General features: G+C 38.8%; 2 protein-coding genes across 11 annotated transcripts in view; one reads left to right on the forward strand and one right to left on the reverse strand.

Moving 5' to 3' along the window:
* RUNDC3B (RUN domain containing 3B) overlaps nt 1-12586 on the forward strand; it is a 198491-nt gene extending 185905 nt beyond the window's left edge. For 7 of the 9 annotated variants that reach the window (XM_066354315.1, XM_066354316.1, XM_066354313.1 and 4 more), the window contains 2 exons: nt 1100-1221; nt 9899-11873. In XM_066354315.1, coding sequence (XP_066210412.1) covers nt 1100-1221; nt 9899-10044 — 268 coding nt within the window. In that variant the 3' untranslated portion in view covers nt 10045-11873. Of the gene's footprint in view, nt 1-1099; nt 1222-9898; nt 11874-12440 lie in introns of those variants that run through there. The other 2 variants (XM_066354310.1, XM_066354312.1) reach the window with 2 other exon arrangements.
* Nucleotides 12587-12674: 88 nt separating this feature from the next.
* The window catches only part of SLC25A40 (solute carrier family 25 member 40), a 37057-nt gene continuing 31547 nt past the window's right edge, over nt 12675-18184 (reverse strand). For both annotated transcript variants that reach the window (XM_066354071.1, XM_066354070.1), the window contains 3 exons: nt 17297-17377; nt 13326-16919; nt 12675-12921 (listed from right to left, as the gene is read on the reverse strand). In XM_066354071.1, the coding sequence (XP_066210168.1) occupies nt 16792-16919; nt 17297-17377 (209 nt within the window). In that variant the 3' untranslated portion in view covers nt 12675-12921; nt 13326-16791. The remainder of the gene's footprint in view (nt 12922-13325; nt 16920-17296; nt 17378-18184) is intronic.

Below are 18184 nucleotides of genomic sequence, written 5' to 3' on the forward strand. Positions count from 1 at the left end.
ATGAATAATGACTATGTAGTAGACCATTTAAATTATTGCATTTCTATAACATTATTCACAGAATATATGATATTTCTATGAAATTAGATAGGGTTTGAGTTCCTTGGGAAATGGATGATGAACCTAAAGATTTATTTTCCGGAATCATTTATATTTGGAAGTAATAATGAATTCTGTTCTCTGACTTGGAATATCAGCAACGTCAAAGCTTACATATATCTTTTGAGTTGGTTTTAACCTGATGAAATAATAGGATAATTTATGTTATTTTACTTTAAATTTTTTTTTATTGATTTTAGAGGTGGGGAAAGAGAGAGAGAGAGAGAAACATTGATTTGGTGTTCCACTTAGTCATGCATTCATTGGTTGATTCTTGTATGTGCCCTGACGGGATCAAACCAGCAACCTTGGTGCATCGGGACGATGCTCCAACTAACTGAGCCACCTGGCCAGGGCAAGGACAGTTTAATAATTAACCTTCATTAACTTTTTATTTATAACTGAGTTATTCCTTTTTTATATTTTATTTATAATTTGTTTAATAGAAAATGGGCTCACAATTGTGTAGAGATGAGGAAAGGAGGTTAATTTTCTTGATGGTGTACTAACAGAAACAAGTATTTTTTAAGCTTCTAAATTACAGGAATTTATAATAATTTGTTACTATATAATCATCTATAAAAATATCAAGACATTGTAGTATTCTGAAGTGCTTAGAAGAGGGTAAATAATTATTAAGTTACATCAATTTTGTTTCTGCATTAAAAGTAATCTGTAGACTTTTCTGCTCATTTGACAACTGATAATAACCAAAAGTCCCCGTTTCTTAAACTGGAAAGTAAAAAATTGGTGCAATGATTTAAATCTGTTTCAAAAATTGTTTTCTTTTCCATTTTTTAGTGGAGTAAACAGACCTCCAAAAAGGGTGGAAGGAAAAGTATAACAGAGCAGATTGCAGCCATGATAAAGACAAATTTAGGAGAAAATTTGGGAGAAATTAACCAGAAGTCCAATAAATTGAAGAAAATTAGTGAAGACTATGTCTAGAAATTGTTTTTGTGAGAAGAAATTCAAGTAATATTTTACCGTTGTTTTACAGAAAAAGTTATCAAAGTCTTGACCAGTTATCCGCTGAAGTTAGCCTTTCTCAGACTTCCCTGGATCCGGGCCAGTCACAGGAAGGAGATGGAAAACAGGACACATTAAATTCAGTCAGTGAAGGTAAGGGATAAAAAAGTCTCTTTGAAAATTACTTTTTCCTGCAGTCTGTACTTTGGTTGCAGAGGATTGTTGAAGAAGACTAGTGATATTTCTTTAAAATATGCGAGGAATTAAGCTGCCATTATATTATGATTACAAATGGTCTGCTATTGTTTTTCTCTCGTGTTTGTGGCTAAGCTTGTTGAAAGATGTCTGTAATTTTTTACCTTTATTTCCCACTTCCTGGTACTCTTCCCACCCAGTCCAGCTTAGCTTTTGTATTTCTCCCACTTGCTGAAATGATTTTTATCAAGGTAATTGATTACTGCCATATTGGCAAAGTCAGTTCTTTCTCTTCTTCCTATTAAACTTCTCAGCAGCTTTTGATTCAACTGACCACTTCATTTTTGAGTCACTTTTCATACCTCGTTGGCTGGGTACTCTGCAGAACTTGGGGAATAAACAGAAAGGAATGTTATTTGCTCCTCCTCCAGCTTCCAGCTGGGCTCGGTCACGCCCTCTTCCCGCTGGTGCGTCTTCCTGGCGACACCTCGGCCCAGTTCCACAACTCTTCAGGCCGCTTTCAATGATCGCATTTCAGTTTCTACGATTCACCCTATTCATTTTTATTTATTTTTATATTTTTAAGTGCAAATATTTTATTAAAGGGATATGACAAAGATGAGAAGCCTATTCATTTTTAAACTTCAGTAGCTTCATTGGTTCAAAGTTCTTTTCTTTCCTATCCCTGGCATAGGCTATAACTGTGAACATATAGCCATTTGGATTGGACAAGCGGGCTGGTATGATATACTTCTCACATCTTTCTTCTCTCCTTCTTCCCAGTTCTACAGAAACTGCTGGGTGTGCGAGCTAGAAAGACAGTTTCTCACCTTAGGAAGCCTGCATCCCTTTGTGCCTCAGTTTCTTCTGTCTTGTCCATTGCAATACACAGCACCGCCGCAGATGTTTTCCTAGATTCTCCTCTTCCTCTTCACATCTGCATGTCAGCTTATTGCAAGTCTTGGCAACTCCCCATACAACAAATGCTATACACATTAACTAAGCAACTTCTTTTTTTTAAACTTTTTAAAAGATTTTATTTCTTTATTTTAGAGAGGAGAGAGAGAAAGAGAGAGAGAGAGAGAGAGAGGAGAGAGAGAGAGAGAGAGAAGGGGGAGGAGCAGGAAGCATCAACTCCCATATGTGCCCTGACGGGGCAAGCCCAGGGTTTTGAACCGGGGACCTCAGTGTTCCATCATCATCTTCTCCATTACTGCAGCCCTAGTCTGAGCCTCCTGAACTGACTACTGCCACAGATTGTTCCCTATCATTCTTGCTCCTTCAGAGTTCATTCTCCATTCAGTAATCAGTGATCTTTGAAAACATTGTATCTCCACTTGAAATTACCCAATGGCTCTCAATGACAATCAGAATAGAATTCAAACTACTTACCATGGCATTGTAATTGTTGATAGAAAAGGGTGAGAAGTTGTCATATTTTTCGAGAAACACTTAAGCCCCTCATATGTGACAGGTATCTAGTAACTACTAGCAGCTACCATGTTTTATAAAATCTAAGATGCTTTGAGTTTTAAGATACAGCATTATTTAACGTACCACCACAAAGGAAAAATGCCAACAATTAACGATAATGTTTCCACATCTTAGCATTTTAAAATTTATTTTAAAATTTATTTTAAAGATCCTTTAGACTTTTAAAAAACCGAAAACTTTTATTATAATTCATATAACATAAAATTTATCATTTTAAAGGGTACAGTTTAATGGTGTGTAGTAATACTTGTGTGCTTCTTAACAATGGGTATTACATTCTGAGAAATGTGTCAGTAGGTGATTTCATTGTGCAAACATTACAGAGTGCACTTACACAAGCCTAGATGTACAACCTACTGCACACCTAGCAATATGGTATAGCCTGGTGCCCCTTGGTTACAAACGGGTATAGTACGTTACTGTAGAAACCAGCACAAGATTAAATCAAGCACAAGGGAAAATACACTGTCAAGAGGTACAGTAAACACAAGATATACGAGGCTGCTGCAGGTGTGACATGGCATGCTGTGTAACAGCAAATATTTTTAAAAGTAGAAAGAATACACTAGAATAATGATAAAATAGTATATTAAACACACAATCCAGCAACATAGCTATTTATTATCAAGTATTATGTACTGCACATAATTGTATATGCTATGTTTTTATACAACTAGCAGTACACACGAGCAGTGCATTGTGCTAAGACGTTATGACAGCTGTAATGTCACTAGGCAATAGGAATCCTTTCTTCAGCTCCATTATAATCGTATGGGACCAGTGTTGTCCATGGTGGACTATAACGTCCTTAGGCAGTGCATGGCCATCATGACAGTCACCACTATCTAGTTCTGGAACATTGCCATTGCCCAGTAAGAAGCCCTGTACTTATTAGCAGTCAATTCCATTTCCTCCCCACCCCATCCCTTGGCAGCTACTGATCTACTTTTGTCCTTCTGGGTTTGTCTACTCGGGATATTTACATAATGGAATCCTATGCAATGAAGCCCTTTCTGTCTGGCTTTGACTCAGCGCAATGTTTCCACAGCTCACCCGTGTTGCAGTGTGTACCAGGGCTTCAGTCCCTCTCTGCCCGATAATGTCCCATTGTATGGGGAAACCACAGTTTGTTTCTTCATTCATCAGTTGGATGTTTGTATTATTTCCACTGTGGAAGTAATGCTTCTATGAATATTCATCACAAGTTTTTGTGTGAGCATTTTTTTTTCTCTTGGGTATGTAACTAGGAATGGAATTGGCTGGATCACATGTTTAACCATTTGAGAAATCACCAAGCTGTTTCTCAAACTGACTTACTTTGCAATCTTACCAACAACATATAAAGGTTTTAGTTTCTCCACACCTTCACCAATACTTATTACCTTTTCTTATTATAACCATCCGAGTTGGTGTAAAGTGGAATTTCGTGGTTTTGATTTGCACTGCCCTAATGAGAAATAATGTTGAGCATCTTTTCATGTTCTTATTGTCCACTTATATCAGATAATTGTCTGTTGAAGTCCCTTGATCACTTAAAAATTGCATTGTTTGCCTTTTTATGGTTGAGTTGTGATAGTTCTCTATGTATATTCTGGATTGTAGACCCTTATCAGATCTGTGATTTGCAAATATTTCACCCATTCTGAGGGATCCCCCCCCCCCACTTTCTTGCTAGTGTTCTTTGACTAACAGTTTTTAATTTTGACATTCTTTCTTATCTGGTTTATCTCTGGCTCGCTATACTTCTGGTATCACGTCTAAGAAACCAACCCAAGGTCATCTAGATTTATACCTGTATTTCCTTTTAAGAGTGTCATGGTTTTAGATCTTACTTTTAGGTCTTTGATCCATTGTCAGTGTTTATTTTTGGTCTGAGCTAAGTTAACAAGCTCGTTCTTTTGCATGTGTATATTCAGTTGACCCTGGACCATTTGTTGAAAAGATCATTCTTTCCCCCGTTGAATGGTTCTAGAACACTTGTTGGGTTTACAGTCATAATTCCTGGGTCTGTATGTCTCTTCCAGAAGTGCCCCTGTGTCTCTCCTCCAGTGCCACACTGTCTCCATCACCATATCTTTGTGGCAATCAGGATGGTGGAGACATACAACTTTGTTTTTGTTTGTTTTTTAAATTATTTTGGCTCTTCAATTTCCTTTTCATTTCCATATGATTTTTTTTTTCAGAGACAGAGAGTCAGAGAGAGGGATAGACAGGCAGGAACGGAGAGATAAGAAGTATCAATCATCAGTTTTTTGTTGCGTGTTGCAACACCTTAGTTGTTCATTGATTGCTTTCTCATATGTGCCTTGACCGCGGGCGTTCAGCAGACCGAGTAACCCCTTGCTCGAGCCAGCGACCTTGGGTCCAAGCTGGTGAGCTTTGCTCAAACCAGATGAACCAGCGCTCAAGGTTTGAACGTGGGTCTCGAACGTGGGTCCTTCTGCATCCCAGTCCGACGCTCTATCCTCTGCGCCACCGCCTGGTCAGGCCTCCATATGAATCTAAAAAAAAAAATGTAATTAAAATTTTAAAGGGACTTACATTGATCTGTACATCAATTCGGGAAATACTGCCATCTTAACAATACTGTCTTCCAATCCAGTGGGAGTATTTTCCCATTTATTTCAACCTTGAATTTCTTTCAACCATGTTTCGTAGTTGTCAGTGTACAACTCTTATACTTCTTTGGTAAAATTATTCTAAGAATTTTATTATTTACAGTTCATTTTTGTATTCTTAATTTTATTTTCTGATTGCTTCTTTTAGACTTTAAAATTAATTTCAGCCCTGGCCGGTTGGCTCAGTGGTAGAGCGTCAGAAGTCCTGGCGTGCAGAAGTCCCAGGTTCGATTCCCGGCCAGGGCACACAGCAAAAGCGCCCATCTGCTTTTCCACCCCTCCCCCCTCCTTCCTCTCTGTCTCTCTCTTCCCCTCCCGCAGCCGAGGCTCCACTGGAGCAAAGATGGCCCGGGCGCTGGGGATGGCCCCTCAGCCTCTGTCCCAGGCGCTAGAGTGGCTCTGGTCACAACAGAGCGACGCCCGGGAGGGGCAGAGCATTGCCCTCTGGTGGGCAGAGCTTCGCCCCCTGGTGGGCGTGCCGGGTGGATCCTGGTCGGGCGCATGCGGGAGTCTGTCTGACTGTCTCTCCCCGTTTCCGGCTTCAGAAAAATACAGAAAAAAAAAATTAATTTCAGTCTTCTATATGTATAAGAAAAATAAAACTGAATTCAATTGTCAAAAACTTTTGCACATTCCGAGTACATCTCTTCTGAATCATTTTTTGAATCGAAGTTCTCAGTGACTGTGTATTTCCTTACAACAACATATCTCTGTGCCAACAGTGAACCATTTTCTAAACAATCTCTACTGTTGAAGGATTTTTTTAAGTTGCCAACAAATGTATGGCACATTCTAATGCAGAAACATTCCTGTTTGCCTAACTTAAAATTTTATCTTCTTCCTCAGTTAAAGCAAATACTTTTGGAAGTTAAACAGGTTCTCGTCAACAAACTGATGTTTGACACCTGAACAGTCCTACATGATGCACGAACCAGTCACTCCAATCCTTGTAGCTTCAGAGTATTTTTCGGAGGAGTTTCTTCTGCCTTCAGTTATATAGTTGGCATGTGATAAGCAATCCTTCCAAGCTTCATCTACTTGGAGGGTTTGGAGAGTTTTTCCCTTTCCTAGAATTTCTTTTCTTCAAAAGCATTTTTTTTTAAAGAAAGTATGAATCGCAGTAATTCCTGTAATGAATATCTGCTTCAGTAATATGAAATTTACAGTCTACTGTCTGTTCTTACGCTTTTCTATGAACAAGCAACTATTTCATTTGAAGATTTTATTTATTGTTTTTTTTTTTTAGGAGAGAAAAGTGTGGGGGAGTGGGAAGCATTAACTCATAGTAGTTGCTTTTTTTTTTTAATTTATTGATTTTTTACAGAGACAGAGAGTGAGTCAGAGAGAGAGATAGATAGAGACAGAGAGAGATGAGAAGCATCAATCATTAGTTTTTCATTGCGCTTTGCAACACCTTAGTTGTTCATTGATTGCTTTCTCATATGTGCCTTGACTGCGGGCCTTCAGCAGACCGAGTAACCCCTTGCTCGAGCCAGCGACCTTGGGTTCAAGCTGGTGGGCTTTTGCTCAAATCAGATGAGCCCGTGCTCAAGCTGGCGACCTCGGGGTCTCGAACCCGGGTCCTCTGCATCCCAGTCTGATGCTCTATCCACTACGCCACCACCTGGTCAGGCAGTAGTTGCTTTTTGTATGTGACTTGACCAAGCAAGCTTGGGGTTTCAAACTGGCAACCTCACCATTACAGGTTGACGCTTTATCCATTGCACCACCACAGGCCAGGTGCAATTATTATTTAAGAGCAAATTATACTGTAATATTTCTGAAGGCATTTTAAGCAGCATATAAATAGATGTAACTCAAAGTGATACCAGTATGGATACCTGTGACCATGTTCATGCAAGCACATGCAAAACAAATATGTTCTAACTCCTTGGCCAGCTACAACTTCAACACTCATTGGTTCCAGTGGTTTGAAATTTTATTGCACAAAATGAAGACCATCCATTTCCTTGGTCATTGATCATAAAAAGGTAAAACAATCCTTATATGATAGCTTAATATAAAATAACATTTGCTTCATCTATGGGTTTGATAGTGGCTAAGACATCGCTTTAGGTGTTCCTTAAAATTAGGACACATACTCATTGCCTTTCGGTTTCCTTATTGACCCTTTCTTGCTTATCCCAAACTTCCTTATTTAAAAACAATTTTTTCCCATTGTTTTGAGAGAGAAAGGAAAGAAGAGACAGAAGCATCAACTTATTGTTCCATTTAATTGATCCATTTAGTTGTGCACTGTTTGGTTGCCTCTCTTATGTGCCCTGAGCAGGGACTGAACCCATGACCTCGGCGCGTGAGGTCTGTCCACTGAGCAACTTGCTGGGGCTTCTCTTCCTTATAGAGTTGGTAATCTCACTAATCACTTATTGGCTCTCAGAATCTACTGAGTCATTCTTGGCTCTTCCCACCTAACATTTTGCTTTTACCAAATCTTTCTAGTTTAACTTTCTTTTTTTTTTTTTTCTTTTTCTTTTTTTTGTATTTTTCTGAAGCTGGAAACGGGGAGAGACAGACTCCCGCATGCGCCCAACCGGGATCCACCCGGCACACCCACCAGGGGGTGATGCTCTGCCCATCTGGGGCCTGGGGCAGAAGCCAAGGAGCCATCCCCAGCGCCCGGGCCATCTTTGCTCCAATGGAGCCTTGGCTGCGGGAGGGGAAGAGAGAGACAGAGAGGAAGGAGGGGGGGTTGGAGAAGCAAATGGGCGCTTCTCCTATGTGCCCTGGCCGGGAATCGAACCCGGGTCCCCCGCACGCCAGGCCGACGCTCTACCGCTGAGCCAACCGGCCAGGGCCTAGTTTAACTTTCTAAGAAGATTTTTACAGCTATTCTATTTCTCATAATCTCATCTCCTGCTAACCTGGTTCCCCTACATCCATTTTATTTTCCTCAAAATCATGCTTCACAAAGCCCTCATGTATTTAAAATACAATTTAACCATGTAATCCCCTTATGTAAAGGCTCAGTGGATCCCTGTTATATGAGTATGACCAAGAATGTAGTCTCTGAATTCAGATTTGATTTCAAGATAGATTCCTTAATGTAACGCTAACGTGTCCTGTGGCCTTTACCCATTCCTCTAGTCTAACAATTTTATCTGGTGTACCACAAGAATTTTTAAAACATTCAATACCTGACTACTTAATCAAGGGCACTGACCTCTTTTCCCTTAGATCAGGGGTCCCCAAACTTTTTACACAGGGGGCCAGTTCACTGTCCCTCAGACCGTTGGAGGGCCGGACTGTGAAAAAAACTATGAACAAATCTCTATGCACACTGCACATATCTTATTTTAAAGTAAAAACACAAAACGGGAACAAATACAATATTTAAAATAAAGAACAAGTAAATTTAAATCAACAAACTGACCAGTATTTCAATGGGAACTATGCTCCTCTCACTGACCACCAGTGAAAGAGGTGCCCCTTCCGGAAGTGCGGCGGGGGCCGGATAAATGGCCTCAGGGGGCCGCATGCGGCCTGGGGGCCATAGTTTGGGGACCCCTGCCTTAGATTGTCAAATAAAAAAATGACCACAAACACAACAATAGCCATCTGGTGTGAATGAATCAAAATTATACATATTTTTTCCATTAAATTGGCAAAAAATATATTTTTTGGTGTGCTGCAGGATTTTAGTAATTAGTTTCTGTGCCATGAGATGAGAAAGGCTAAAAGTTGCTGCTTACCTTATGTGGTGCATAGCTCCCTGCCCCTCTGGTGCTGGTCTTCTCCCGTGCCATTGTCCTGCTGGTCCTCTGCGGTGTTCCCTGGGTCTGCCCCTGTGGTATGTGTGTCCACTAGGATTCGGTCATTGTCACTGTCCCCGTGGAGCTCCTCTCGAGCCAAACCCATACCTTCTGATTTGGTTTGGATACTCTTCCTCTGAGCCTCCATAATACCCTTGACTTACTGCTCTTACTATGCTTACTGAATTGAATAATTTTCTGTTTGTGTCTGTTTCTATTACATGCTAAATTCCTGATGGGCAAGAAATGATTTTCAAACTTAACCTTTTTTATCACAATACCTGGCGCATAGAGGATACCCAGAGACTTCTAACTCAATAACATTTGTAGCAGTACCATCTGAAGAGCTGTAAAGTCCCAACTCCATATCAATACATTTAAAACAAAACTGGTCTTTCTTACTGTAAAACAAAAATCAATTTTCTGCTCCTACTGACAAATTTGTTTCTGCTAGGAGCTACCATCCTCTCTCATATGAGCCAGAAAATTGGTTAACCTTGTCACATTGTTTCCCGCATGTAGTCTGTAAACTATTAACTCAGACTTTAGCATACTTGTTATTTTTAATATTCTGTTGTATTTCACATTTATGTATATATATATTTATATATGTATGTGTGTTTAGCAGGCATTGCCATGATAATATTCAAGAATATGCAATATTTCGTAAAGTATGACGTTTTCAATAATTTTAGGTCCTTATTGGTATCATTCTTCAAGGACAATTAAATATTTTTTTATCCTAATTTTCAGGTAAAGAAGATACTCCCTCATTACTTGGTCTCTGTGGGTCTCTAACATCAGTGGCAAGTTACAAATCTCTAACTAGCCTAAAATCTAATGACTGTCTTGCAAGTCCTATAACAGAGATGACAAGCCCAGGCCTAACTCCATCCTGAAAAATTTTATGTAAAAGCCAAAATATTTTATGTTGCAAATGTTCTATTTCTGTAAGTTTGACTGCTGGGAAGCCTTTGGAATTTTATACTGTTCTGGCACATGACTGGGATTTTACTGCTTAGAGAGTTCAATCCACTCCACGTAAACCAAGTGAAAAAAAATGATCCTGCCATTTTTCATTTTAAAATTCTTGTATTTGTCACAGAGGAAATTTAAAATGAGTAGGTCTAAAGAACTTTCAGAGGTCCTCTAAATTAATAGTCCTTTGCAAATTGTACATATTTATTATTTATTTATCATATATTTAAATGAGTTTTGAGTTCAAGGTTTTATTTGAGACTTAAGCTAAGTATTTTTCTTACTTTTATTCAATGATTAAATTTTCTAAAAATGACTTACTAATTTTATTATTCATTAATTTCTTCCCAGGTTCTAATGTTTAAAAGCCTTGTTTTTAATGAGAATTCAGCTGCAGTTTTACAGTTTTTCTTTAACAGTTATTATCATTTAGTGTCAATTTAACATTCCACTTAACATTTTATAAATTTTATAGGAATGTGCCTTCAGGCAGTCAGTAACTTTGTTAGGGTAATAGAGAAAGTACTTTACAAGTCAGTATTTTAAGCCATTTAGGTAAAATGAACAAATTTCTGTTTCCCCAAAATTTTCTTAAAAGGTTATCAATTAAAAAATATAACCAGCTATGCCTCAGAAATCTACCATTTAAAAAGTGTAGAACAGATGTTGAAAGAGTCTTTGATTAGGAAAGATTTCACGTTCAGTTCAACAGTAGAGCAGCTTCTCAGTTAGGACCAGCAGGGCCACCACACTCAGCCGTGTCTGCACACAGCGCTCCGCCCTCTCGTGTCCTGGGTCCTACAGCTTCTATCACGAGTCATGCCGTAATCTCATTTTAAAGCTAATGTTTTCATCCTTGCACTTCTACAGCAAAAAGCTATGAGCTGTATTTTAAACATTTTTGCAATTTTTGGAACTATACATTTTGTCCCTAAAAATTCCACCATATTGGAAGAGAAAATGTGTTAGGTATATTTTCTACAGTAGTAATATGAGGAAAACATGATCAGTTGTGCCAAAGAAGTTATATACATTGTTTACATAAAGAGGCTACAGTACTTTTTTGGGACTTCTGTGTTATTTTTTTTTTACCAATAAAACGTTACATTCAAACTTAGTAGCTTTGACTGATGTTTATCGGAGTTCCTCCCGAAGCAACTCGTTTTAATTGAGAGGCAAGAAATGCTGACCGTACACATTCTTGGTTACTAGAGACGTAGCAGTGTGGGTCTCTGCAATCTTAAGAGCGCTCATAATTTGGAATCTAAGATTAATAAATAGTAGCAAGGCTAGTCTTATATGTAAGACAGTTCAAACAATGTCATTGCAGGGACAAAGGAGGCCTGGAAGCCCTTAAAATAAGTTCTCTTAGATATACCAGACCACTCAGAGCTTTCTTCTTTCAGCTTAAGGCTTTTAGTACTTGTGGAAATGCAAATATTTTTGAGAAATGGTACCTCTAATTTATTAATTCTGTTTACCTTATTGTGAGGTATCCAAAGCAATCTTTACTCAGCAGGGGAAGAGAAGGTATAAAATGAAGACAGTGGAAATCTTGGGAGGAGGGAGTGAGAAATGGTTAAGGAGGGAAACTCAGAATTTTTAGGCTGGCCTTAAGCACTACGGCTGTTTTCATTTCAGAGTGTTCAAATGCTTATCATTCACGGCCCACTCTCGACATCATCCTTCGTTAATTAAGACAAATAATTGTTAAACTTTTTCCATACATTTTTATAATACAGAAAGTTAATTCGGGATTCCAAAACTGATAAAAATTGTCAGATGTGTCTAATGTATATTGTAAGTTGTACATCTTAACATGCTGCTAAATGCAAATTTAAACATGACACCTCAGGATCATGACTTTTCCTCCTTTCTTGGAGCTCTTGGTATAAAATTCATCTGCTAATGTGAATTCGGGTTTCTACAGTTCACTTCATACAGGTGTAGAGATAGTTAATGTGTGCATGAGGAAACAACGTCTCAATCTTTAGTTCCTGGTGGTAGTGTTTGTTCACACACCCTCCCCAAATTAGAATGCTAAGTAATATACTAATATTTCCATGTGTATTTTGTTGCCTTGATGTATTATACTTGTTGCATGTATATTAAACATTTTGTACCGTGCATTAGTGGTCTTGTTTTATCTTTGATGGAAAGTTACTTGATTCAAGTTGCACACTGAACTAACAAATATGGTGAATGTATATTGCTTGAAACCTAAATACTAATTTGAAAATGGTTGTGGAGAAGTCCTTATTTCAACTCATACAAAGTGAAATATGTCTTATTTTTTTAAAAACATGACACACTTTAGAATATGGAACAGATATTGAAGTGCCCAGTACGGCAGCAGCTCTGTGGTGTCGCTGACTGGATTACACAATGGCTGGCGTTTGCCTTCTCACCTGTCAAGTGGAAACATCACTATTTTCTCAGCACCTGTGTGATGGCACCAGGATGATGTCATCATTAAATAAAATCGTATGTATAAGTTCATGACGTAATTGCCAAAAGCAAGTGACTAATAATGATTGACAAACACCTTAAGTCAGTTTCCAAGTCATCTTTATTACATTTACATACACGTTTTCAAGTGGTTAAAAACGTCTCACATTTACAGCTTAGGAAAATTCTTTGTTAATGTTCCTCTACATGACTGCTTTGAAAATCAGGACTCTTAATTTTTAACTTAGTTCACTTTGCTTTTCCTCTAAGCAAAGCAGCTTCTATGTAGGTTCGGCATTTCTTTCTGATAGGAAGGGGCGGATAAAATTATATCAGTGTCAGTATAGTACCTTTTATCTTTTTTTTTTTTTTTTTGTATTTTTCTGAAGCTGGAAATGGGGAGAGACAGTCAGACTCCCGCATGCGCCCGACCGGGATCCACCCGGCACACCCACCAGGGGTGACGCTCTGCCCACCAGGGGGTGATGCTCTGCCCCTTCGGGGCCTCGCTCTGCCGGGACCAGAGCCACTCTAGCGCCTGGGGCAGAGGCCAAGGAGCCATCCCCAGCGCCCAGGCCATCTTTGCTCTAATGGAGCCTTGGCTGCGGGAGGGGAAGAGAGAGAGAGGAAGGAGGGGGGTGGAGAAGCAAATGGGCGCTTCTCCTATGTGCCCTGGCCGGGAATCGAACCCGGGACTTCTGCACGCCAGGCCGACGCTCTACCGCTGAGCCAACTGGCCAGGGCAGAATAGTACCTTTTAAAAGGATATTTTAGTCCAAACTTTAGATTGTTTTTAAATAGGTCACCTTATTATAAGTCACATTTTCCATACTGTCAGTTATTTTCCTAAAACCCAACTCTAAACCACAAGTAAACCCAAATTTTCACTATATAAACTTGGCCTTACTACATGACACATTGTAGTGTTTTATGTTCTTTGTTGTGCTAATGATATCCTATTTTCTTTCATTAAAAATAAATACTGGTCTTAACAGCCCCAGCCTGACCAGGTGGTGGCGCAGTGGATAGAACATCAGACTGGGATGCGGAAGACCCAGGTTCGAGACCCCGAGGTTACCAGTTTGAGCGTGGGCTCATCTGGCTTGAGCAAAAAGCTCGCCAGCTTGGATCCAAGGTCGCTGGCTCGAGCAAGGGGTTACTCGGTCTGCTGAAGGCCCACGGTCAAGGCACATATGAGAAAGCAATCAATGAACAACTAAGGTGTCGCAATGCACAATGAAAAACTAATGATTGATGCTTCTCATCTCTCCGTTCCTGTCTGTCTGTCCCTGTCTATCCCTCACTCTGACTCTCTCTCTGTCTCTGTAAAAAAATAAAAAAAAGAAATTAAAAAAAAAAACAGCCCCAAACCCAACTCTTGATTATTAGAGCAGCATCAAAAATGCTTCCGTTGTTGCCCTGGCTGCTTGGCTCAGTGGTAGAGTGTCGGCCTGGTGTGTAGAAACCCTGGGTTTGAGTCCTGATCAGGGCACACAGAAGCGCCCATCTACTTCTCCACCCCTCCCCCTCGCCTTTCTCTCTCTCTTTTCCCCTCCTGCAGCCAAGGCTCCATTGGAGCAAAGTTGGCCCCGGGTGCTGAGGATGGCTCCATGGCCACTGCCACAGGCACTAGAATGGCTCCAGTTGCAACAGAACATCGCCCCCTAGTGGGCATGCCAGGTGGATCCTGGTCAGGCACATGCGGGAATCTGTCTCTCTGCCTCCCCTCTTTCCACTTCAGAAAAATAAAAAACCAACCCCAAAAACTTCTGTTGTTGCCTGTTGACTTCTTGTTTTTCCTGTGGTCCACAAGGCCTCTGACTGTATTCCCAGTCTGATCTCCTACCACAGCCCCAGGTATACTCTTTGCTCACACCACTGGGACTACTCCTATTGCTTGCCTCCAGGTATGTTGAATTTGTATCATGTGTGTGTGAACCCTAGAAGTGTTTCTTGCCCACCCATTCTGCCCCCAGGCTGAGTGGAGAATCCCTCAGCTTGCCCCTTACTCCCTGTGCATATCTCCACCAATCATAGTTCAGAAACCAACTTGAGGCTAGTGACAGTTCTGAAACATCTTATTTCCAATGTTTTTCATACTGCCTACCACATAAAAAGTCTCAGGAAGTGTTAAATGACAGAGTATACTTTGGAAAAAATAGTTCAAAAGTGATAGACTAAATTTTCCTATGTTCCCTGGAATTTGTGACTTGAAAAAGAATTTAAAAGTCATGTGATTAAATAAGCATAGTAAATAATTTTCCTAGAAATAAAAGCAAAATTTATTTTAACTCTATAGCTACTCCTTTAAAATGTCAAATGTGTACTGCCTGACCAGATGGTGGCACAGTGAATAGAGTGTCATATTGGTACACTGAGAACCCAGGTTCGAAACCCTATGGTTGCAGGCTCACCAGCTTGAGCACAGAGTTGCCAGCTTGAGTGTGGGATCATAGACATGACCATGGCTGTTGGCTTGAGCCCAAAGGTCACGGCTTGAGCAGGGGGTCTTGGGCTTGGCTACAGCCTCCCACCCCTCGTCAAGGCACATATGAGAAAGCAATCAATGAACAACTAAAGTGTTGCAACTTTAAGTTGATGTTTCTCATTTCTCTTCCTGTCTTTCTTTCTCACTAAAAAACAAAAGTCAAATGTGGATTATATGAAAAGTAGTAAACATAATACTTGAATGAAATTTCTTCTTAAAAAATTTACACATAAATGTGTTCAAAAATTAATCATTTATAAAATAAAACCTTACTTTCAGAAATAATTACCAACACAATTTCTAGCCCAAATCTTTTGGTTGCTACTTTTTAAAAAAATATGTATTAATGTGATTTACTTCTTCAGTACAGAGAAAGATGAAGTGCTCTTTCAGTCCTCTTTCTATCCAGACACACTGCATGCAGTATGTGTTAGAAAACTAGGCAATTCGATTTGTTATTTTGGTCATAAATGAAAGGAATTTTCCATAATGGCAGTTAGTACTGGGGGTTGAAATGTGATAGCTTTTTGAAGCATCGTTCTAAATCTCAGTATTTTTGCCTTTTTCTACCAATGAGTCATCAAAAAGAAGCATAGCAAAAACCAGGTATATTTAATACTGTTAAACAGCAGTGTTTAAGATAAATTTTGACACATACATTATACAAAAATATTTAGGTAAAAACCGATAATTTTAATTTAAGCAAAATATTTTAATGAAAATATAAGTTAAAATCATAAATACTTATATTTTACAGATATGTGTATGTTGCAAATTTAAGGTAAATCAACAGGATAAAAACAAAAGACTACATACAAATCCTATATAATTTATTTCTGGTAAAACATACTGAGTTTTTTCTACTATAACAAAAATACATTAAGTCCTCTGAGTACTAGAGATTTATCACCTAAATTTTAGGGAAAAAATGCTTCACATTTTCCTAAAATACCCATATACTTAAATAAAGTGCTTTTTATTATAGTATACATATCCTAAGAAAATCAAACAAATATAAAAAAAGAATATCATTTCTTGTGTCCTGCCATAATCTTTTTATTTCACCCCCATTTATAAACTGAATTTCTTTGGCCTTAGCCTACAATGAGTAAAAGCTAATTTCTTCAAGAAAACTGCTACATGTTTAGTCTCTCGGTTCTAGCATACTACTGTGAAATGCATATCATCAGGGAAAGTTTGGAAATATTTTGTGATCAATAATTATATTAATATCATATTTAATAGAGCAAGCCAACAGAGTGACCTAGCGAACTCCATAAACAGCTGTACATGAATTATGACATGGCCGACACCAGGGAACCTTCCTGTGCCAACACACTGTTTTACTTGTCTATGCACCATGCTGTTTTCCACTGCACACCCACAGCCGGCCACAGTGAACATTGAATAGTCTCAGTAAAACCTCCCCTCTTGCCGAAACAGTAGATAATACAGGGTCTTCAATATCAAACCCTCAGAGATTATTGCTTCCAGTGCGAAGGAATACTTTTTGCTTTCTTGATAAAAACACCCAATGGTTGTGATTCTAGAATATCTTTTTCAAGATCTCAAAAATTAGGATAAAATTTATTTTAAAATAAGGATTATGATTTATAGTCAGGTAGAAATTTCTATTCACTTAAATTATTGGCAGAAATGATACAAAATTACTGTAAGATAACATCAAGGCTCTTGTCTACCAGTCTTCATTTTATCCCTTGGCTATGGTTATTCAGGTTGAAACAGAATCACTGTATTGTCTTTGAATGTTTTGTTTCTGGAAAAAAGCCTTTCCAAATTCATATGTACTGATCATTATAGCACAAGCAGGAGCAATTTTAATTAAACGGGGCATCAGGCCTGCAAAGAAAATAGAAAAAAATCAGAACAAATTTTACCTTATTTTAAAAAAATTTATTTGGTTTCATTCTGATAATGATCAAATTCAATGAAATGATATATCAAATATTGTGCCATAAACTGGTATCAACAATACAAACTTACTCTCAACCTCCTCACTTTAACTCCATGATACTTTATATAGAAATCTGATCTTACTGATAGTAAATCTGTCATTTAACATTTTAAAATTTATCTAGAGACAAGATATTTAGGAGGAAATCATAAATATGAAATATTTTCAGTAATTTCCTGCTGAAAAGTTAATTTAGGAAGGATAAGTTTAGAACCAAAAGTAATAACTTTATTCAATGATTTGGTAAAGCAAGTACTTTTACCTGTAAATAATCCAGAAATCCCATTCTTAGAAACAATGTTCTTCATTATAGCCCAGGTTGACATATGCAAAGACACAGGAACTAAATGTTAAAAAAGAAGTATCATTAATTTCTATTACAGATAATATATGCAACATATATGGCCTTTGAACGTATATCATTTCTTTTTTTTTCTTTTCTTTCTTTTTTTTTATTTTTAAGTGAGAGGAGGGGAGATAAACTCCCACATGCGTCCTGACCGGGAGCCACATGGCAATCCCCTTCGAGGCTGATGCTCAAACCAATTGAGCCACTGGCTGTGGGAGTAAAAGAGAGAGAGAAAGGGAAGAATGAGGGGAGAGCAGCAGATGGTCACTTGTGTGCCTGACTGGGAATTGAACCTGGGACGTCCATATGCCAGGCCGACGCTCTGTTGATTGAACCAACTGGCCAGAGCCTAGAGATTAAATTTTAAGAAATTGGCCTGACCTGTGGTGGCGCAGTGGATAAAGCGTCGACCTGGAAATGCTAAGGTCGCCAGATCGAAACCCTGGGCTTGCCTGGTCAAGGCACATATGGGAGTTGATGCTTCCAACTCCTCCCCCCTTCTCTCTCTCTCTGTCTCTCCTCTCTATCCCTCTCTGTCTCTCTCACTCTCCTCTCTAAAAATGAATAAATAAAATAAAAATTAAAAAAAAAATTTTTAAGAAATTAAATATAAATAATGTACTCATAAATGAGGTAAAGGTCTTCTATTATAGGAACTAGCACTTGCTACAGCCTAATGTGCTTCTCCACTAGGTTATGAGCTCTTTGCAGACTTGGCTGTCTCCTCATCTGTCTGAAAATACCAGCACGGTGCCCGACACCAAGCAGGCACTCAATGGGTAGTCTACTAATGGATGAAGA

Source organism: Saccopteryx leptura, chromosome 12, assembly GCF_036850995.1.
Source record: "Saccopteryx leptura isolate mSacLep1 chromosome 12, mSacLep1_pri_phased_curated, whole genome shotgun sequence".
Taxonomy (NCBI): Eukaryota; Metazoa; Chordata; class Mammalia; order Chiroptera; family Emballonuridae; genus Saccopteryx; species Saccopteryx leptura.